The sequence below is a fragment of the Bemisia tabaci genome, chromosome 10 (assembly GCF_918797505.1).
Source record: "Bemisia tabaci chromosome 10, PGI_BMITA_v3".
NCBI lineage: Eukaryota > Metazoa > Arthropoda > Insecta > Hemiptera > Aleyrodidae > Bemisia > Bemisia tabaci.
The window spans coordinates 20,792,056-20,814,787 of NC_092802.1; the positions used below are offsets into that span (position 1 = coordinate 20,792,056).

The 22,732-nt window shown below is 42.4% G+C and overlaps 1 protein-coding gene across 4 annotated transcripts in view; it reads right to left on the reverse strand.

Moving 5' to 3' along the window:
- LOC109036912 (CUB and sushi domain-containing protein 1) overlaps positions 1-22,732 on the reverse strand; it is a 258,012-nt gene that overhangs the window by 35,527 nt on the left and 199,753 nt on the right. For all 4 annotated transcript variants that reach the window (XM_072304887.1, XM_072304886.1, XM_072304888.1 and 1 more), the window contains one exon: positions 4,309-4,521. In XM_072304887.1, coding sequence (XP_072160988.1) covers positions 4,309-4,521 — 213 coding nt within the window. The remainder of the gene's footprint in view (positions 1-4,308; positions 4,522-22,732) is intronic.

A 22,732-nucleotide genomic window follows, 5' to 3' on the forward strand; every position in this document is an offset into this window, starting at 1 on the left:
CGCCGGAATTGGACCGGAGATGGTTTCTTTCGACGCTTTCTTTGTCCCTTGAACTTGGCATGACTAATCGGGACCCACTGAGGCGCCAAGGTCACACAACGGCCCCAAAAAGAGGGGTTCTATTCGAACTAGATCTGTATCATCCGGAAGCTAACACGCGATCACACGGTTGTCACTGTTTCAGGGAATGAGGACTCCGTATTGACGAAACAGTAAATGAAGAAAAAAACACTAAGAAGTGGCCCGAAACCTGTATGTAACAAGGTGGAGAAATGGTGCTGGGTCCACACCATTTCGTGGAGAAAACATAGCCAAGAAGTTCCAAAAATTAAAATTAGAGTCAAAAATAATTTTTTGAACTCTAATGCGCACCAGTACGAAACTGAGGAGGGAGAGTGATCAGCTCAGGCAGTTTGCAATGGAATATTAAGTTGGAGTCACGTCGATAGTTGGGTCATATCCATGACGGCGTTTTAATGCCGTCTTGGATTTTGCGGCATATTAAGTTGGGTTCACTGCGCGGTTGTGATCTACTGATGAGGTCTAAAAGGCCCAAACCGGTATAGATCTCTCGACGTGACTCCAACTTAATATTCCATTGCAAACTGCCTGAGCTGAACACTCCCCCTCCTCAGTTTCGTACTGGTGCGCATTAGTTCTAAAAATGTATTTTTGACTCAAATTTTAATTTTTGGAACTTCTTGGCTTTGTTTTCCCCACGAAATGGTGTGGATCCAGCACCATTTCTTCACCTTGTTATGAAACAGTAAATGAGTTATTGTAAGTACAGTTAGAGATTTCCGCGTTTCCGCTAGGTTAGTTGAACGTACGAGTTACGCTAAAGGAACTATGTGCATACTGCAAAGCAAAACGCTGTATGAGCCTTTGCGACGTTGGGAACTTTCCTGTCGTACTTTATATTCTCCTTGGGAAACTAGTCTACTCAATTTCTTGAAATCTTCCTTGCTTTTTCTCCTTTATTAGCAGAATATTCCGCAGAAATTTCAAGTTATGGTTGACTTGTTTTTCTTCAAAAAAATAAAATAAAATAGGAGCAGAGATTTCAAAACACGGCTATGGCGATGCTTTTTTTTCGCAGTTTAGCCATTGATATATGGGGAGCAAGAAGCGCCCCGCTGAACTGATGTACTCTGGTCCCGGGCGTGGGACCCGGAGCAATCGAAGCCACGGCTCCAGCACCCGGAGCAATCGAAGCCACGGCTCCAGCACCCGGAACTTCCGGGCTCAGAGGCCTAAAGTTCCGGGCGTAGCACCCGGCGCAATCGAAGCTACGGCTCCAGCACCCAGAACTTTCGGCCTCAGAGCCCGGAACGGACGATAAGTCTATATAGCCCGTAACTTTTTCTTCAGTGTGCACCCCCACTTAGTTCCTTCTCGATAAACTCAGTGTAAGTGATTCCCTTGCTCGCGGTTTCAAGAAACCAACAACCACACTTTGGCTGACTGCATCTCCGACGCGACGCGACGCCACTCGTCACGACACGACGCGACGTCACGCTGCAATTTCGATTCGGGAAAATCGCGAGGCTTTTCCTCGCGAGTGCGAATCGAGGAGAAATCAAGCGCATCAGCGTGGAGCTGCCGCGAAGACCACAAATCGCGAGTCCGCGGGGTTACGGGTTAGTGAGTCTCGCTTCCTTCGTCCGACAGCGCACAGTGGAGAGTCACAGATGGATTGCATTTTGCAAAAAGGAACCACTAGCATTGCAATGTTGCTAAGTTTGTGCAACTTCTTTTGTCTTGGAGGAAAACCCCGATTATTCCTTAATAGTTTCTATTTTACTCGCTAAAAACTGTAAATTTATTTTTCACAATTTCCGCAATTTTATTGCAAAGGATGAAGTTGCACAAGCTTAGCATCATTGCAATGCTAGTGGTTCCTTTTTGCAAAATGCAATCCAGATAATGTTTGACTAAAACTCAAAATTTTGACGTTTTTTCCATCGCAATTTAAATTTTGAGGAGTGTTTCTTTGAGAAAAGACTGGAAAATCATTAGAGCTCACTATGAAGATCTACGTTTTGTACTGGGTCAGTTGCGATGATCACAGAATCGAATTTTGATGGTTTAATCTTACAAATTTGCAAAAAATAATAAGACCTGTCCAAACGCCTAGTTTAAACTACCACTATTAACGGAGATATTGTTTTTTGAAAACATGATGTATGACGTCATCCACCACGATAGTACATATAGGTTCGTACGTACATATAAGTACATTCCCATTTTCAAAATTCTCTGTAAAGACGTTAATAGCCTGTGTCGCTGAATGTCTCAAAATATACTAACTAACTGTAAAGACGTTAATAGCCTGTGTCGCTGAATGTCTCAAAATATATACTAACTAACTAACTACATATAGTTAAGGTTAACAGAAAAATTCAGTACTTTTTCAGTACCTACATTTGGACGAAATTCGAAAAATTTCACGAATTTGACTTTCTCGCTCAAACTGCGACAAAAATGAGCAACATCCCGGAGTATCTTGCGGAATTTCCGCACTTTTTCGGTACTTCCGGGCCATCCTTAAAAAATCAGTACTATTTCCTTACTTTCCGGAAATTCCGGACTTGTAGACACCCTGGTATTTTTAAAGTACTCTATCGCCGTTGATATTCGACGTATACAAAGTATTTACACAGATCTGATCATTTTTTTGCGGATCTACGTTTCGAAATCATCGAAACGCGATTCTGTGGCTGGTGTAAACGACCAATTATGAAGCTTTGTAAGCTTTCAAAGTTTTCGTATTATGTCCAATCTCTCCATCGACCCATTCCACTGTGCGACGGTGCGGCGACCGGTCATCGATGACTTTCTTCAACCACCGACGCGACCGCCGGGGATGAGCGACGACGCATCCCGACTGTCTGCGGTCACTCGTCCTCCAGTCGTGCCACCTCGAGAATCTCCATTAAAATGACATTTTTTCCCCCGCTCTTAAGTTGGTAATTATGTGTCTGATGTCTAGAGCTTGTCTGATCTGTGTCCGGAGTCTACGTGAATGCTTCCACTGGGCACTGAAAAAAATCGGATGTCAGGTTTGATTTGAATGGCCCTCCTCCCCCCCCCCCCCACCATTTAAAAGGTACTTGTCGGTAGTAGTGGGTCCAGGAGGTCCGGAGACCCCTCGACTGGATGATTTTCCCCAAAACTTTAATTTTTTGTCATGTCCAAGAATTTTTTGCTGAGAACATGACTGTAGACTTCGTCCTAAATGAAAAAAATCTGGCTAAGCTTTCACGATAGAGACTTTGCAGGTGTCTGAAATTTGATGAATTTCGTATTTAAGTGGAAACTACTGAGTGAACTGAACACGAGGATACCCTTCGTTCATGAATTGAACGATTATTATTTGAGAAGATATGACAAAATGATTCAATCTGCTAAAATACATGTGTTTCAATGGGAAATGCCGCCAGATGACGTCACAAGGCAGTGAATTTTCTCACTTTCAAATATATTTTTATACTTTTTCCCTTATCAAAATAAAAAATTATAAAAAATACTGTATAATCAGCTCTTTAAGAACTTTCAGATGAAGCAATAAAAAATGTGTACGCAAATTCTCCGTTGGACGTATTTCTGCCAAACGGAACCAGAGACCGGTGAGAAAGAAGGGGTGTGGTCGTTAGTCGAGGGCCATAAGAATGAATGGGTATTATAAGGCGCCGGTGACATCAGCGACAAGATGCCGTCTCCGTTGTCGTTCTTGGTCGGCGTTAACTAATGAGCCCTGTCCACCACGCTCTTTTGCGACTCATGAGTGCCGCATTCAGTTGTCACATAGTTCCGTTTGACAGAATGTTAAAATTTCCATTTCTCCAAGGAGAATCACGCCCACTTCAACATTACTCCTTAAACAGCTTTAGGGAGCACACTCCATCTTTCCCACTCGTCTAGACACTTCCGTTTGGCAGAAATACGTCCATTTCAAGCACCCTTAAACCTTTTTTCCTTCCCTCTAGGACCAGTGTTTGAAACTCAGCATTAAGTCTTAGCAGCCATCTAGCCTGCAACTTGTTTTCTTAGGGGCCATCTCAGATTTCTTAGGGACCAAAATGAAAAATTCCTCTTTCGAAATGCCTTGAGTCAGGAATACGCCGAAAAATCCCAAAAACGGGGTTTAACAACGATTTTCTTAGTGGCCAAAGGCGATTTCTTACCGACAAATTGCTGTTTGGCCGGTGTGTGTATGTTAAACACTGTCTAGGACCCTACTGTATTCATGGATGGCCCGTAAGTTTAGCTCGATGAGTAAAAACGAGTTTATTGGGAGTGACTTACCACAACAGGCCTTTCCGAAGTCCAGGCGGACGAGTTGGACCATGTAGGGTTCGAGGAGGTTGACATACCACCAGGGGGTGGGCTCTGGTTTGGTCAGCGTGCATGTTTCCGTGCTGAAGAACGAGCTTGTGGAGCCGTCGATGGCCTTCTGCGGCACGCCAGCCAGCTCCGAACTTATCTGCATCGGCGCCTTTCCGGCCGCCACGTTCAACACTGAAACAAAAAAGAGAAAACAGGTTAAATACCGAGATTCTACCTTTTACTTTATACCTTTTTTCTAATTAATTTTCTGGTTAATTTGGGTGGATCTTAAAGACTAAAGGAAGGAAGCATGGACTAACTAAAGGGCCTCTCGGGAGTTGCCGTTAGTTAGTCTATTACCTCCCTTACTTATATAACTTATTGGGTATACGAAGTAGCTCAAGGATAAGTCGTCAGGCTGCAGCGGGCTGATTGTTGAAATTGATAGACAAAGTGGTGGACAAAAAGGACATAATGAGAATGGAGCAACCTATTGGTTAATTTGGGTAGATCTTAAAGAATAAGGGAAAAAAGCATGGAATAACTTGAGGGTCTCTCGGGAGTTGCCGTTAGTTAGTCTTTTACCTTCCTCCTTTGTCCATCGCAACCACTCGCTCCAACCAATAGGATCCTCCACATCCTTTTGGTCTTCTTTGTCTATAGCTTTGTCCTTCAATGTCAACAATCAACCCGCTGTTGAACATAAGCGCTAAGTTCCGTAATGTCCGACTGGAACTGAAACCGATAGAACACGCAAATTGTCGCAAAGAACTACTAGTGCTCCGGAGCAGCTCGTGTTGCCTGACACCTCATTGAAAGCGAACTGATGCGGATGAGCGCAACGCATCGTTAGATGCTAATAGACCTAAAACCGATGTAATACGCAAACTGCTGTAAGCAACTATCACTGCTCCTGAGCCGCTCAAATTGCCTACCAGCTTATTGAAGGTGAACTGGTTGCCAAAGCAAGTGTTCAACTGGGTTTCTCTCGGAAGCAGGCGGCGTAAGACCTCTTACGCCTAGTAAAAGGTACACGGAGGAAAAAACTTCGTGCATGGGACCCGAAGTTGAGGTCATCTGTATCTCTGAAGTTTTCTGATCACGCATCCGAAAACTTGAGGACGAGCTGCCGTAGTTCGGGTCAGACATCGAGGCACTTCGGTGTGTACTGGAGTACTTCAGATGAGTGACCCGAACCCACGTATATATCGAAGCACTCCAGATGTCTGACCCGAACTTCGGCAGCTGGACCTCAAGTTTTCAGATACGTGATCCGAAAACTTCAGAGATCCATATGACCTTAACTTCGGGTCCCACGCACGAAGTTACTTTCTCCGTGCACGCCGCGGCAGAGAGTGGAGGAAGAGATCAGAGGGTGTCATTTGCCTGATGCTACGTAGGAGGATAGATTTTGATGATTAGCATTCGCAGAGCGCTAGAGCGCGATGGATAGTACCTAAAATAATGAAATTTTGCCACCCTGCACAGTCATGATATCCGCAAAAGAGAGAAGTTAAAATTCGAGACTTTAAACAAACGAACTGACGACAAATGGAATTCACGTAGCCGCGCATAACATTGGCAAAATTTCGAGGACAAAGGAGTCTCATTGGCGACGAAATGGGTGAAAGGCGCGTGCGCAGACACAGACACCGAAGTCAATAGAGTCGCGTGCTTTTTCAGAGTGCGGCGAACTTTGCCCTGCCGAAGCGAAACCGCATAACTCCTGTACGGAAACCACGGGAACTTACGCGATTTCTCCTCAGCACAACGGAGCAGTCGGTTTCTCTGTCACCGAGCCGGAATTGGCGACCTGCGGAAAGGGCACGCGGGTTAATAAGTAAAAGTGCCGGGCGTCGAGGCGACGATTTCTCGGCTCAGGAAGTTGGTAGCCGGTGCATTATGCGGCTTTTGCGTTTGTCGATGTCATTTCGCCCGTGACCAGGGAATTAGGAGCCCATCCCGGGGTTCAGGGTCGGAAAGTTTTGTCACTGAAACCGGTTGCAAGTTGATTCAAATCGTGGGTAGGGACGTGGCAAACGTTGGTCGGTTCAGCTACCGCTAGGGAAGAACGCCGTATGAGCATTCGAGGGTTAAAATTTCCCCGGATGAAAAAATGTATTGGTGAAGAGAGTTATTCATTCTTTTCCTTGAAATTTTCAGATATTTTGGATCAAATTGCGAAGAACATTGTCTGAAAAATTTGAGGAAAATTATTATCATCTTCTCGAACGTATCATATCAATTACATCAGTGAGAACGAAAACACGCACCAACTCGAAAAAATGAAAATAATGAAGGCCGTATGAACATACAAGAGTTACCAAATTTCCTCTCAGAAACTAGTTATTTTTGAAGAAAGTTATGTATATTTTTTCTTGAAATTTTCAGATATTTTGGATCAAATTGCGAAAATCATTGTCTGAAAAATTTGAAGAAAATTATTATCATTTTCTCAAACGTATCATTTCAATTGCGTTTGCGGCACGGTGATAGCGCTGTACTGTCGTGCTAAGGAGAAACGCCGTATAAACATACGAGAGTTACCAAATTTCCTCTCAGAACTAGTTATTTTTGAAAGTTATGAATATTTTCCCTTAGAATTTGCAGGAACTTTAGGTGAAATTGCGAACAAAATTATCTGAAAAATTGGGGGTGGGGGGGGATATTTGCAAATTTTCCCGAGAATTCGTGATTTCTCAAAGGAAATTTGGCAAACACCTGAAGGTTCATACGGCGGTTTTCCTTCACCGAAAAAAAAGTGAAATTGATTTAACATTCTGGATGTAGAAAAACTGTGCGAGAACTTATAAAATGCAGAATTACCCCTTACAGCAGTTACTTTAGCAATGCCAAGATGTAAAACTAACTGCTGTGGCGAGTAATTCAGCATTTTTAAGTGCTCGCACACTTTTTTTACATCCGGAATGTTAAATCAACTTCACTTTTTTGACGGTGTTGGCACGGCAGTAATACGTAGTTTTACCAAACACCATTTTTACTTGTTCCCATTTTCTGCTCAACTGTAGATGCTGTCTTGATTTGCAGTTTTCCTGGACTTTGCGTAGGTGTAAAATAACCGTGCCGTTTTAGTTCGACAGTAAAGAAACATTCGACTGTCACCGCAAGAACGGGGGCAAAAAGGAGGAGGAAAAAACCTGGATCCACTACAATAGACCAAGATGAGCACGAGAGCATCTAAGGGGAAAGAAGTAATCAAAATAATGACGACTAAATGAGCGATGCAGAAATGTAAACTGCGGAGAAACCTCGGCCAAGTGCACCGTGGACGGTTGCAGTAATCTGCCGGGATTAACCGCGCGACATCTCTATCATCTGCGGCGCGCATATTTTTATCCCCCCCCCCCCCCCCCCCCGGTAGCCCCCCTCTGCTCCCTCCGTGCTGTGGAAGCCGAAAGTATTTTGGCCGTGAACTACAAACCACGCTAACCGTGAAAACAGACGACAGTTCCGACCCGGAGTCGATGGAATCATCGCTCTTTCGGGCCGATAGTACACCGGGAGTCAACTTAATGTCGTCGAGCCTGTTTCCAGGGTGTATAATCTATTTTATAAGTTGAAGTTTCCTAGGAGTTAACAAATGGCAAGAGCCTTAATCAGCGTTAGAATAGAATTTAATGCCGTAAAAAAGTGGAAAAAATCATCGTGAAATTTTTTCCTAGAGCATTCATTTTCAGCTTACTTTTCTAGATCTGCGTTAAAGTCTCCGAAGAGTGAATGGCAACATAACGCACATCTAAGCATTATTTCGGCCATAAAAAGAATTCAATTCCTTGGAAAATCATTTTGTAATACAACTTCCATATGTCTGGCTTATCAATGGAAACCAATGACACTTATGTTGTTTCTAAAATCACCCATTAATAGCGGTCCCTCATTGAAAAATATGATTTATTTGATCATTATCATCCAGAAATTTTTCCCTAGGGAAGATTTCACATAATCTGAGTAAAATGCAAGCACATTCATAAATCATCAAATTTCATTTCAGTATTTTTAGTGCGTAGTATGTAGTATGGTATGTCTTTCTACATATTTTCCACAATCAAGAAACAATTACTGGTTCTATTTTGAAAATAAAAATTCACCGGCGGCGGGTCACCTGACTATAAGGATTTTGATTCTTTAAATGAACACAATTTTCATATTCTGCTTTACTCCATGATAACTGAGGCGTTAGGACCGGAAAGGGCATTTCTTGGTTGCGGTGTTTCAGAATCTCCACTGCTAACTGAGGGACTCGAAGGACAAGGCGTATAAGTGCAGTATTTGCTATTTCGAGAAATACATGTTTGAAGTTTCGAAATTACACAGATCCTTATGGCAGAAAGAAAGTTCAGACAGACTTTTTAAGGCTTAAAAATTGGAATTTGGGAGCGAATTTTTCACAGAATATGCATTAAGGCTATTTACGTAAAATCATGAATATTTCATTTTTTTTCAAAAACTGCACTTATGCGCCGTGTCCTCCAAGCCCCTCAATTTCTGTTTTAGAGAGGAAGCTATTGGGCTAATTTTCTGAAATTTTCCCTTTTCAGAGTTGTAAAATTATGATCCTTCATTCGGTGAACGTTTCGATGAATTACGCACATTTGCTTTAATCATAATAAATGAATGAAACGTTAGCGGAGATTTTGAGACAAGGCAGCCAAAGAATTCCCTTTCTGCACCTAGCGCTGCAATTCTCACTGATTTTCAATCACTACGTCAATATTTTTAGAAGATTGCTAAATACGAGTACTATCTTTTAAATGAAAAAAGGACCACTATCATAAGTTAGGACTCCTGTTGATGAAGAGTCCGTACGGGACAATACTTATTTGATAATTTTAACCAGTTTTCTCTCAGTGCATGATCACAAGTGCGAAAATCGTCCAACTTTCAAAAACTTTCTGCGCTCAAGCCACAATTGGATAATTTTCAGAGAAACTTCAAAGCTCGGGTGTCGACACACGGGCCGCCACACGCACCTGTGAGAGCTGCAGAGCCTCAAATTAGCCGAAACAACAGACCTGCGCGGGAAAAACTTCAAGATGAAGAGATGATGATAGACGGATGCGTCTAAGTTAGTTTTAATGTCGGGCCTGATCGGCTTGAGCTTTGTGCCGTGCCCGCGACACAAGAAACGTTGCCCAATCGAATTATTTTTTTTTTTTTTTTTTTTTTTTTTTTATTATTATTTTTTTTTTAGCTCTCAACTGATAGGGAGCGTTTTTTTTATTTCACACTGACTCTAGAATGCTATGGTATACCTAAAGGTAGCAATGTGTTTAAATGGCGCACCATGCTACCCTCATCATGCAACGCAACTTTAAAACTGAGCCGAGGTCTTGAAAGAATGACAATAAAAGTATAGTTACCATGTTACACTTGTTTTAAACGCTCTGTGTTTAAGGGTAAAAAAGTTATCTTTGGATGGCAAAATCTTGCGAAAAAGAAGGCTCAATTTGAGGGAGCACAGTTGAAAAAATTTCGCAACAAACTGCTCGGTGAGTTATATTTTTAGTCCACTCGGTCCAATTCTGAACGTGAGGCCAAGTTGCGTTGGAAACTGATACACGCTCAAATATATGTGGCGTAAAATATCGTGATTCTCTGAAATTTCAACGACGATTCGTGACGGAACGAAATTCCTCGGGGGCAGCAGCTTGATACGAAATATCACGCGTGCGCGATTGTTTCGTGGATTACAAAACATCAAGTTCACCTCACACATTTTTCCTGCAACATGGAAAGTGATTCGCATACAAATTGTGATAAACGAATGTCAGCTTTGCTAACTGCGCGTAAGAGCATCGCGGAAAGCTCTTAATAATTGTTTGTTATGATCTGTGTCCGAAATAAAGCCATTCGGTGTTTTTCCTCCAAAACAGATACAATTAGCTGACATTTCGTTTTATTTTCTGTTACTCAATGAGCACTAAGTTGCCTGTTTTTTGTGTTTTTTTTTCCGTGTAGTGTATCATGAGAAATAATGACACATTCAAGAAGGAAAGAAGTTTCAACACAAAAGTTTGGTTACTACGGGAAGTAAAACAAAAAATGACCCTACTCTTTGACTGACAATTTCAAGAGAGAATTTCCTTCAAGGAATTCAATAAAAAACGAGTGGTGAATACCACGTCGCAATCGGAGGAATGAATTTTCCCAGCCTCTCCATTGTTTTCTGCGTTGAATTCACCGCAAACCGCACCAAAATCGACACAAAATTCGTGTTGGATTGTGTTTCACATTCCTATATTAACCAAAAGTAACACAAGAACAAAAATATTTTTATCAGTGTAGGTACTCATGGTAGAATCCACCATCCCTATGCCCTATGAATGGTGTGTAGATTTTCGGATTCGGTCCATCGTCCAATCCGAGCTCTTCAATCTCCAAGTTAGTCACAGTTTCGGCACGATCCTGGAATTTGGAGCGCGTTTTGGTGCTTTGGTGCAAACCGCACCAAAATCGACACAAAATTCGTGTTGGATTGTGTTTCACATTCCTATATTAACCAAAAGTAACACAAGAACAAAAATATTTTTATCAGTGTAGGTACTCATGGTAGAATCCACCATCCCTATGCCCTATGAATAATGTGTAGATTTTCGGATTCGGTACATCGCCCAATTCGAGCTCTTTAATCTCCGAGTTAGTTACGGTACGGTTTCGGCGCGATCCTGGAATTTGGAGCGCGTTTTGGTGCTTCGGTGCAAACCGCACCAAAATCGACACAAAATTCGTGTTCGATTGTGTTTCACATTTCTATTAACAAAAAGTAACACAAGAACATAAATATTTTTATCAGTGTACTTATGGTAGAATTCACCATTCTCATGCCCTTTGAATAATGTGTAGATTTTCGGATTCGGTCCATCGTCCAATCCGAGCTCTTCAATCTCCGAGTTAGTCACGGTTTCAGCGCGATCCTGGAATCCGGAGCGCGTTTTGGTGCTAGAAACATGGAATTCCGTTACTCGCGTGCACTCGGCGCACAATGGTTCGAGTCAATAGGAGAGGTCGGACACAATTTGGAAACTTCAATCGCTAATAACTCCGTTTATACAAAACTTTGTGGTTTTAAAAGTGGTTCCATTGGTTTTCTTGTGAAATTTTCTTCTAGAGGCACCCCTTGAAATATAAAATGTGACGAAATGAACGTCAAAATTTGCAGGCTTATTGTTAGTCGAAAATTTCATGTCCACCTTCTCCGATTGACTCGATCCACTGTGCGGCGGTGAGCTTTCGGCGCCACGAAAATCACTCCTCAGTTGGGCGGACGAGACGCTGCAATGGGGATAATTTAGTCAAACGAGAGCCCTCGGCCCTGCAATTACCGCGGTCCTTTCGGCGAGCGGCTGCAGTGCTGACAGCTTCGTGACGCTCCAGCTACTGAACTTGAAGTTTTTTCTGGAAATCGACCAAATTAAAGTAAAAACAACTTATTATTCAACTTCAAAGCCGCGACGTTGACGTCCAGACGTTGACTCATCTACTTTTTCTCGGGGGACTGGATATTTAGGTGAGTCTCAATAGAGCATTAGAGGAACGTTAAAGTTCGGAGGGAGTGACTGCACTGAAAAAAAATTCTCGGCGTTTTTACCAAGGTCCGTTGGTACCTTTACCATCTCACTTTTTTTTACTAATTATTGGTAATTTCACCAAGACAGACTGGTAAACTTACCTAAAAACCGGCATTTTTACTGTTCTTTTCGGGTAAGAATACCACTTGTATTGGTAATCGATTCCCGGTAACTTTTATCTCGGTAATTCTACCACAGTCGATAAAAAATATTGGCGTTTTTACCAAAGTCCAGTAAAATTACCAATTCCATAAATGGTAATTTTACCAAGAAAAAACTGGGATCAAATAGAACCCTGAATTCTTGGTAATTTTACCCTTTCTTAGTAAATACAGAGATTTTTTTTTCAGTGAGGGTCCAGGGGGCGAAGCCCCTGGCCAGCGGCGCAAGCGAGCGTAGCGAGCTGAAGCAGCTAGTAATATTTAAAACTTGAAAAGTACTGATCGCACCCAGAATGCATTGCGCAAAAGCTGGAGGTCCAGCATAATGCGTTTCTTCCGCTCCAACTCTATTAAGGAGGACGTTAACGCCGCCAGCTCCCATCCTATAATTTGCTCTGCCACCAAAACCAAGACCAAGCAGGAGTAAACAATCGGTTAGGCGGGTCCGGCGACGAGTCAGCACGAGCCATTGTTCTGCCACCCTGACTAAAAACCACCTATGCGCGCAGCAAATCACGCGGAGTTACGTCGTTTTTTCCGGCAGATGAGCCTCCGGTCTGGCGCTGCGGTCATCGGGCGATCACGCGCCACCACCGCGGCAATCACGGATCTCGGCCCCCCGTCCCCCCTCCCGGGGGTCCACCTGACCCATCCCGGACGAAATCAAAAACGGTCACGTTTTTCGCTCTTCTTACTTTTCAATCGACGAGGACGATCCGCCACTGCCACTGGGCCATCGAAAACGAGCGTCGGACTTTCGCCCACCCCCGAGTGACGTCACGTCCAGGAACCGTCCACGCGCCTCCGATTTTAGCTGCGGTTTAGTGTTTTAGACGTGACGTCATTGAGTCAGTACAGGTTATTTGATATGTAATGTATTTATTCTCATTGAATCGCCCCCCCCCCCCCCCCCCCCCCGCGTTTAGCAGTAAGGAAAGTCTAAGTGCCTTCAAATTTTAGGACGCAATACGGACAGCCGCTGAGCACGAATAGTTGCATGCAGCCTTTTTCTTTCTTATCCACTCGTTAAAGTCTCTGAATTCTTCACGACCGTTTTTACGGATACGGGATACATTACTTTGGACCGCGTTAATCGGAAAGGAACCAAGCCACATCAACTATTGTCAAATATAATTCAGCAATTTAATTTTTTACACAAAAACGGTTGAGCAGCTTTTCCACAGCTGGTTCCTTTCCGCTGAACGCGGTTCAGTTAACCATCGACATCGATACTTCTTTGTAATAGGTTGCTGAATGGAAACAGTAGTTTTGACTTAATTTTAAAATTTTGGAGGACCGTTTTCGGCAAAAACATTCCTTAATGTAATGATTGATCTACAGAATGAGAATCCGCAGAATCAACAGACCTGCCGAAAATAATCCAATAAAAATGGTTATAATTTGAAATGTATCAATCACACCTAGAAAGAATTGCGCAAAAGCAAGGTGATAGTTCTAAGGTGGATTATATTATCCAAAAGTTGGAAAGCAGAGCAAGTAGGGTAGGAAAAAAAATAGCTACCGTGTATTCCTACCTATTAAAAATAAAACATATAATCCGCATTACGAGATAACGATTTAATCAAATAGAGACTGACGATTTGATAATACTCACTTTCGTTTACCTCCTTTCTTATTTCGCATGAACGAAGAATTTACGGTAACTCACGATTGTTCCTCAAATTCAAGGAAAAAACACACGATACAAAAAAACACACTTTGGCCGCAAAACTGAAAGCCGAAAGAGCCTCATTACATGATTCGACAATCAGCCTCACTTTCGATAAAGACACATTACTCACCCCAGAAACTTGGATTTCGGCAACTTTTACTTTCGGTTATATCGTTAAAATAAGCATTCTCTCTCTCCCCCTCCCTCTCTCCCTCTCTCTCTTGCTAATGCATGGTTGTCATTCGCGCGACCACCATCAATCAAATCCTCGTTCTGCCGTAACTTCAATTACAAGGGAAAAAGCGTGCTTCCGTTTTAAGTGAGCTTCGGATTGTGTGCTTTTAAGTAGACAACAGGGCTCAGTTCAAAATGATTTTACGTCGTTTTATTGGATTGAATGGGCTACGACGAATTGGGGTTAACGGAGGCCCTAACCACTCTGTTTCAACATAAAAAAGTCGTTCTGATGCATGGAGTTCCGCGAATCCTGTAACGTGCCTCTAAACCTCGATCATCAATTTGCTTGATCTTGCGTCTCTTTTAGACTTACGGTATTACTCTACAGGGTCTTCAAAAAGGCCGGATCTCTTCTACCCCTCGGCCTATCCTACACGAGAGACCAGTATCCTCTATTGCTGCGTGTGAATGGGTACATTTTTCTACCAACTGCTATTTCGAAAATATGTATGCTGTTTTTCAAAGATATGTATGAGCAAGCATGCAGGTGGGGTGGCACATACTACTGTCTTGCCCAAAGTGGAACGCATTAAACCTTCAGGGAGAAAACAAGTTTGGTTCATATTGAACACCGAACTTTTTTGATTTCACTATGTGCCAACCAAAGTTTCCAGTCATAAGGACCGAACTTCGATTCACCTTGAAGAATTTAAGTTCAATGATCAATATAAATCGAAGTTCAATCCCTGCAACCGAACTTATTTTCTGAGTGTTTTTTCTAGTTATGGATAAATTTCGTTTATTCCGACTTTATCACATGAAAAATTTCCAAGAAACTTTTTGGTTGATTACAGAAAATACTGGAAGATCCGCTGGAACAATGTTTGATTCATTTTCTCAAAACTTCATTTCGAAAGTTACTACTGACTTCGGTAACATGACATACATCTAGAAGTGAGTTCAACATTTCCTATTTTTAGATGCAACCGTTCAAAAATAAGCAGGTTAGATGCGGACTTTTGGAGCATCCTGTATAATATCCTCTCTTTCTCTCTCTCACCCATCAATGTAATCTATCTCACGTCCCTCTCAGACGCACGGATTCCGCTATGAGTCCCGTTCTTTCTCCCTCGCACCCATTCACCGAGTGCCCGGAGCAGAAGCTCGACTTTCTCCGTTTATCGATGAACTCATCGCTGAGGCTGACGACGTATTGTTTTTTAATTTTCCCCGTAATCGAAAAAGACACCCGAGGCGCCTCGCAGGCCAATTTTCGACTCGGTTGGTCACGGGCAGCCGTATAATGAGGAAGAAAGGTGAAGATACACTGTCCGATGGCAATGCTCCTTAATTTTTTGATAATCGAAAAAGTGACCTTTCGGCGCTCACCGCATGCCAAGCTTTCGCGTTGGATCTTTTGTAGAGGAAGAATCGAGTTATACGCGATGTTGCTGAAAAGGAATATCGATCACGGATTTAACGAGTTGAGGCGAAGTTGGTAAAAGGGCACTGAAAAAAAAACACCGGCCGTGGAAGCTGCACTTACGGGCTTTACAATGGACACAACGTCCACACTGGAAAAAAAACACATTGGATCTAGAGTCCAGACTCTTGAAAACATTGACAAGAAAAAATACTCTTGATTCAATCAGATTTTTGCTTAAATCAAAAGAAAATCCGCTCAAATTAAGAGGCTTGGTTCTTGATTTAAGCAAAAATCCAATTGAATCAAGAGTATTTTTTCTTGTCGATGTTTTAAGAGTCTGGACTCTAGATCCAATGTGTTTTTTTCCAGTGCATGTTCCGGGCTCAGAGGGCGAAAGTTCCGGGCGTTGCACGCGTAGCAGTCGAAGCTACGGCTCCAGCACCCGGAACTTTCGACCTCTGAGCCCGGAACGGATGGTGTGTCTACATAGCTCGTAACTTTTTTTTCAGTAGGCGAAAAACGGCTTACTCCGTTTTTGCAAAGAACGAATATTCCGGTTCCCTCATGATGTTACCTGAAAAACCGACGCAGGATGCCTACTATAACGCGCTGGCCAAATATCAGTACTTTTTCAGTTCAATATAAAGAAATCCAAGGCCTCCCACAAACAAAATTATGTACTTTTTCAGTGCCTTTATTTTACGGGATTCGAAACATTTCGAAAATTTGAAATTCTCGCTCGATTTGCGACAAACATTACGCAGCCACAAAATTTCACTGATGGCTTGAAGATTAACTGACTGCACTATTGCGACCTTGCAGGCAAATACTTCTCAATGAATCAACGCGCAGGGTAAGCAATTCTGAATTCAAAGAAAAAAACCAAGAAAAAAACGAGTGAATCCTTTTTTCATTCTTGTTCTGCAGCGTATGTCTTTCACAATTCAAGCGAACCGTTCAATCTAATTCAATATTTTTCACTTAACATATCAATATTCTCCAACTTTTTTTCAAGGTCTGTTTTTCATCAATGACTCGTCATAGAGCCTCCCAAAGAACACAGTGCCTCGCCAGCAACTCATATGAGCCGCATCGCATCATCATGTATCAGAAAACCGCGCGGTTGCCAAATGGCAACATAAAGATATCGCCATCGACAAGACCCTCGTAACACTTTATCTCGCGCTAACTTAACAAAAAAAAACCAGTTTTCCTAACTTATTTTTCCACAAAAATCTTAATTTTCCCCACATATTATGCTTCTATAACGCAGCGTTACCGCGAGCCACTAAATTTTACACAAAATGGCCTCGGAGCAAGAAAAGAGGGAACCTCCGATTTTTGAGTCCATTCCTTGATTTTTTTTGTTTTGTTTTTTTTTGTTTTGTTTTTTTTCGGATCCTTATTGTTGTCCGACAAGTTCCAATAAGTCTCAGTATTTCTAGATCCTAGACATCCTGCACTGCTAGGAAAGAATGTAAGTGGTTACTACATCCTGATTACATTTGGATCCTGATGTCTGAAAGTTCAGGTATTGAGTTCTTTTCGTCCGATCTCTAAGCCACCGGTTACGACTTTTTCTGAACTTGTTAAAATTCGCCTCCTTATGACACAGCTGTTGTGTTACCGTTATCATAGAAATTCAGCTTTTGAGCCGCGTCTTTTTCTTTCAATCCTGTCCTTGTTCTGGGTGTATCGTAATTTTCTTCAAAAAAAATCTAACACTGGAAAAAAAAAAACACATTGGATCTAGAGTCCAGACTCTTGGAAACATTGACAAGAAAAAGGACTCTTGATTCAATCAGATTTTTGCTAAAATCAAAAGGAAATCCGCTCAAATTAAGAGGCTTGCTTCTTAATTTAAGCTTAAATCTGATTTAATCAAGAGTATTTTTCTTGTCGATGTTTTTAAGAGTTTGGACTCTAGATCCAATAAGTTTTTTTCCAGTGAACTGCTGAGCGCTTTTCTGATACCTGCGTATTAGAACTTTCCCGCTTGTGTTTGATTCAAAAGAAAATCTTCTTGGTTGCAATTTCAAAAATATATCTGCTTAGATCAAGTCATTTTTCCCCCGGCGCGTTTTAAAAACGCCCGAGTTGCAAATATACGTGCAGCGCTCCTACTGTATTCACACCACACCGCGGGTGAGAATGAGTATGAAAAATAACAGGGCCAGAAATACCAGGCTCGACGAACCATTATCGTGTCATTTTCCTCCATCATCTTTCAATTTCGCGGGCGTTCCTTATTTTTTGTGCATTGTCTATGAGCGAGTCCGCAACCATCGTTCCCATCCTCGCCGAAGATCGAGGCGACGCCGTAGATCGCGGTTTCATTCAGGTGTCACCCGTGAAATTCGGTAGATCCAATTTCTGGGCTTCGGCACTTTAAATAGTCGCAAGGTTGGTTTTCGACGATCTGGGTTGCCAAAATGCAAAGTTACGGATGTACTCAACACCGGCAAGAGTGACCTTACTTCACAGAGACAAAATTTTCAGTGCGAAGCAATTTTTACCGAGTAACGTAGAAAAATCGGATTTTGAGATTTCCACAGGGATCATTGGAGTAAAACACATTGGATCTAGAGTCCAGACTTTTGAAAACATTGACAAGAAAAAATACTCTTGATTCAATCAGATCTAAGCTTAAATCAAAAGGAAATCCACTCAAATTAAGAGGCTTGTTTGTTCTTGATTTAAGCAAGAATCCGATTGAATCAAGAGTATTTTTTCTTGTCGATGTTTTCAAGAGTCTGGACTCTAGATCCAATGTGCTTTTTTTCCAGTAATCTTTGACCGAGCGACTTAAAGCTTAAGTGGCTGGAGATTGAATTAATTTTATAATAACTTTACAGAAAGTAAACTTGCATTATCATCCGACATTTTTGTACCGTTAACACAAGAGAGAGAATAGGCATACATAGATTTATTCACAAACTACACAAAGAAAATATATCCTCGGTCCCTTGGGACGTCTTATTAATTTTTTACTCATCGGATTACTTTTGGTGATAACCGGAATTTCCATTGTCTCAAGTTGTCCTGATATTAGAATCATATCAGATCAACATGCATTCCGGTTGTCTATAAAAAACACACACACAAACACACCCTGATAGGTTGACCTATTGGGACTCCAGTAATTATTCTTCTGTGTATTTTTCATATACTTCAAGTTTTTGACTCCAAAAGTTTAATAAACCGCCATAGCAACATACATTTATGGGATTTTCCCCCTAAATAATAATTCTTTCTTACGCTCCAAAATCAATAACTTATTGTGAGTTTTTGTGAAAGATATTTTCTCCGTGTGCGGTCACATTTCTCGGTTGGAATACAATTTCACCTGGAACTATTAATTTTAGTGCCATCTGTAATGTGAATTATCGGTGTTGAGTAAAGAAAATTAAGATCAAGAGTAAGTTTCCGACGAATGAATGGCTAATTTTTAACAAGACCGTATGTTTGGGTAAACGTTACAATCTGGGGAGGACTGTACCGCACCATTCTTCCTACTCCTCTATACGAAAAAAAGGTAAAGTTAAAGCAGCGCCGGGAACATACAACTATACCAGCACTTAGGAGCGCGCGTTGCATAACTTGTTGAAATGAAGGCGTTAGGGGAAACTGTGAGACTGACAGTGATTCCAGGCATTACGCCTGATGCTGAAATATTACAATTGCAATTCTGCTTGGTGCAAACTTTTTTGGTGGTACCAAATCGTAACCGGAGAATACATCGTAATAATTGTAGGTAATGGGCATAACTTTGACTGTGTCACACTCTCACACTGTTAAATATTTTGGAGTGAAATTTCGTGCCGTGGTTTATAGATCGGCCAAAAACACAGAGAAATGGAAGGAGAATGGAATGGAATGGATGGATGGAGAATGGCAGGTGGTGCAGAATGAATGTGGAGTCCTCGAGTCGATGCTCTTTACGGAGTGACTTAAACTATTACGGAACAAAATCTATTCTTTTTGCGGAATGCCTGGTGCTTTTATGGTGCTAATTTTACTTCGCATTCATATATCACTCGGGGTTTTTGGGGCACCATATAGACTCCGGTGCCGAATTTTACTCCTAAATGTTTAACAGCTCGGGGAAGTCTATCGTTTAATGAAAAAGTTTCGTGGTTTAATTAAAGTTCTTCTGGGTATGCAGAAAGGGCACTTCTTGATTGCGGTGTCTCAGTCTCAGAATCTTCACTAACATTTCATCCATTGTAATTAAAGCAAATATATGGAATTCGTTGAAAATTTCACTGAATTTTCTTCATGATTTTAGAATCTTGAAACCAAAAATTTTCAGAAGATTCACCCAATAGTTTCCTCTTTAAAATATAAATTAACGGTATAGATTCCAAAGCACCGGAACCAACAAATGCCCTTTCTGCACCCAACGCCTCAATTAACGACGTACCAAATTTTAATTTTCGAATAAAGGACCCCAAACTGGCAACAACGTAAGATGACGGACAATTAATCGGCGATCGACGAAGAACGCACACAATACGACAGCCAATCGAACGCTCGATCCACGGATAATTGCCACTCCATACCGCAAACCCCAAAACCGTCCTTTCTCCAAGATGCAAAAATCACCATACTATCTCCCAACTGGCAACAGTGGGCCGATCACAAATAGCCGGGGGAGGGGGGGGGGGGGTAATTTTTATTTACAGAGCTCATTTTTTCCGGCAAATTATGACCGAGCGAGAAGCCATTCATCGGGGAATATGCTTTTCAGTGACTCGACTCGTCTTTTTATGTCCCGGGCGCGCGGTGGCGGGGGGAAAGTGAATATCTGGGTCGGGTCAGTTCGACCATGTGCGATACTAATGTCGGAATTCGGTCGGTATTAGTGACGTCACGCGGGGGAAAAACTTCATTTTTCAGAGGAAAATTTTCAAGAAAACAATTCCATTAGAATAGTTTGTCAAATTCGGTTGAATAAAATTGAACCATTTAGTGGTTCATATGGACGTATTTATGCTAAATGGAACTATGTGCAAGTGGGAAGAATGATGGGGTGTGCTCGTTAGTGGTCGGGCGATAAGAATGAATGGGAAATATAAAGCGCCAGTGACGTCAGCGGCAGCCACGATCAACGACACGATCTTTAACTCATGAGCCCTGTCCACAAGGCTCTTGTAATCTTTCATATAATCGCACGGAAAAGAAGAGGTAGGGGTTGCTGGCTGATATGAGTATTTACAATCAATTGTGGTAGTACCCCAAGAAATTAGGTTAGTACCCCAAATGTTGCGGTAATACCACAATTAATTGAAAATGTCCATGTCATCCGACAAATTGAGGTAGTAACACAATTTTAGGGGACGACCTCTGACACTTTTGTCTCATGCGGTTTTCAGTGGCACGGTTGAAGATTTTGATACGGGGGCCAGGGGGTCTATAGTGTGACAAAACTCAAGAGTAGATTTCAGGTCCGATTTGGATGTACTCATGTATAGTTCTCAGTGTGATCTCACGCAAAGACAAATTTTGGACCAAAATCGCACAAGTACATTCTTGTATAAAAATCAATTGTTTAAGTCAATTTTGGAACCCTGGAATGGAGTCACGTTTCTTCGTCCGGGAAACGACGAAATTTCACGGAAAAAAATCAGGGTAGGGTTCGGCACTACCTATGGGTAGTTTTAGGGTCGGTAGTCCTGAGGAACAGAACATGTATTCGTCAACGCTACCTCTCGCTGTCCGTAGCGCCTACCCGCCGCTTGACTGCAACACACACGGCAAGCTTGTTTCCACAAGTAGAATTTCTCTTGCGGAAGGCTAGAATGTCCGGGATGCGTATGCGCCGTGGACTGCTCGACTACGTCATCGTATTCGCCTCGGACGAGGAAAGAAAACATGGCTGCCCCGCGTCGCGTTGCCCAGTCCGGCGCTTTATTTAAAGTAATAGTTTAATACTATGAGGAAAGAATCAACACCCAAAAACTCGGATTTTCCTTGTCATGAGCAAGATGGCCAGGTTGGCCTAGTGGTTAGCGCGTCTGACTCTAGACCCATAGATCCCGGGTTCGAATCCCGGTGGTGGCGACAAATTTTCACCGAACTGACGAGTAGATCTGCAGAAACAGATTCTACTCGACCTTAATCCCTGAAAATTTGAAAGCCGGAGCTATGAAGCATGAATGTTCTAAAAGTCCCCCTGATGCCCGTTGACAATCAAATAATTTCTTTGTTAAAACTCGTGTCTATAGCTACCTATGGCTTCCTGAGCAACAAAAAAAAACAGGAAGAAAAGCCAAATAAACTGCAAGAAAAATTTAAAAAAATAAAAAATTTAAAAAAAATAAAAATAATTGAAAAAACTATATTGTGCGCGATGAAATTATGCTCTACGGGTGTAATCAGATTTTTTCGCACATTTTGGCAACTTTGCATCAAGTAGGCTTCAGCCCTGCCGGATCTATCCTTGGAGCCTTCTGTTTCTGTGCCTACGCGCTGCCAGATCTGTTTCTGAACGTCACGGGTCATCTAGCGTGGAACGCAAGCGCGAGGTAGGCTTCAGCACTACCTTGGCTTACGACTGCGAAATTAGGTACCGCGCGGTAGTGTTGAAGGGCAGAAACTAGTCCTCAACCCTAACTCATTTTTTTCCGTGTTGGCAGAAATCTCTTGTTTTATCAGATGAAACTAAGCAACGTCTAAATGTTCACACGACGTTTTTCTCAGATCTGACAACCGGGAACGGAACGGCGCGAGTTTTGCATTCTGCGGTCTGCGGCAAACACGACCGAACCGAAACCGCGCAAGTTCAACGAAAACTGCATGCGAGTCCGCGATTTGGCTCGGCCGGGCGGACCGGTTCTCGCCACCGGGACGCGAGGAGGAAAAAGGGCGAAATTCCCGGCGGACGTTGGAAGCTTTTCAAAAGCTGTTACGTCGGATGCGAGCGCGGCGGCTCCGTTTTTTTATAGGTGTTCCACCGTGCCGGGCTAAAACCGCGCAAGTGCAATGGAAACTCGGATCGAGATGCGCGTTTTTTTGTCGAGAGCGTGGCGGTGTTCGCGTGAGAAGAGGGCAATAAAGAGGCTGCAACATTCCCCGGACGGGTTGTTTGGTCCGCTGCCGAGATTCCCTGCCGCCGCCGGTAGCCGCGGTGAATTTTTCCGCCGCGACACCGCCACCGTTCTAATATCGCAGTTGGGTCGATTGTGAATCGTTATCGAATGACTTTGATCGATAGGAAGCATTGCCAAGATAGAAAAGTATCTATCAGGATCATTCGTTAACAATTCAACATTGGTTCCCCTTGATCGATAGAAAGCATTCCTAAGATAGAGATGTATCGATTAGGATCATTCGATAACAATTCAACAATCGACACCCTTGATCGATAGAAAGCATT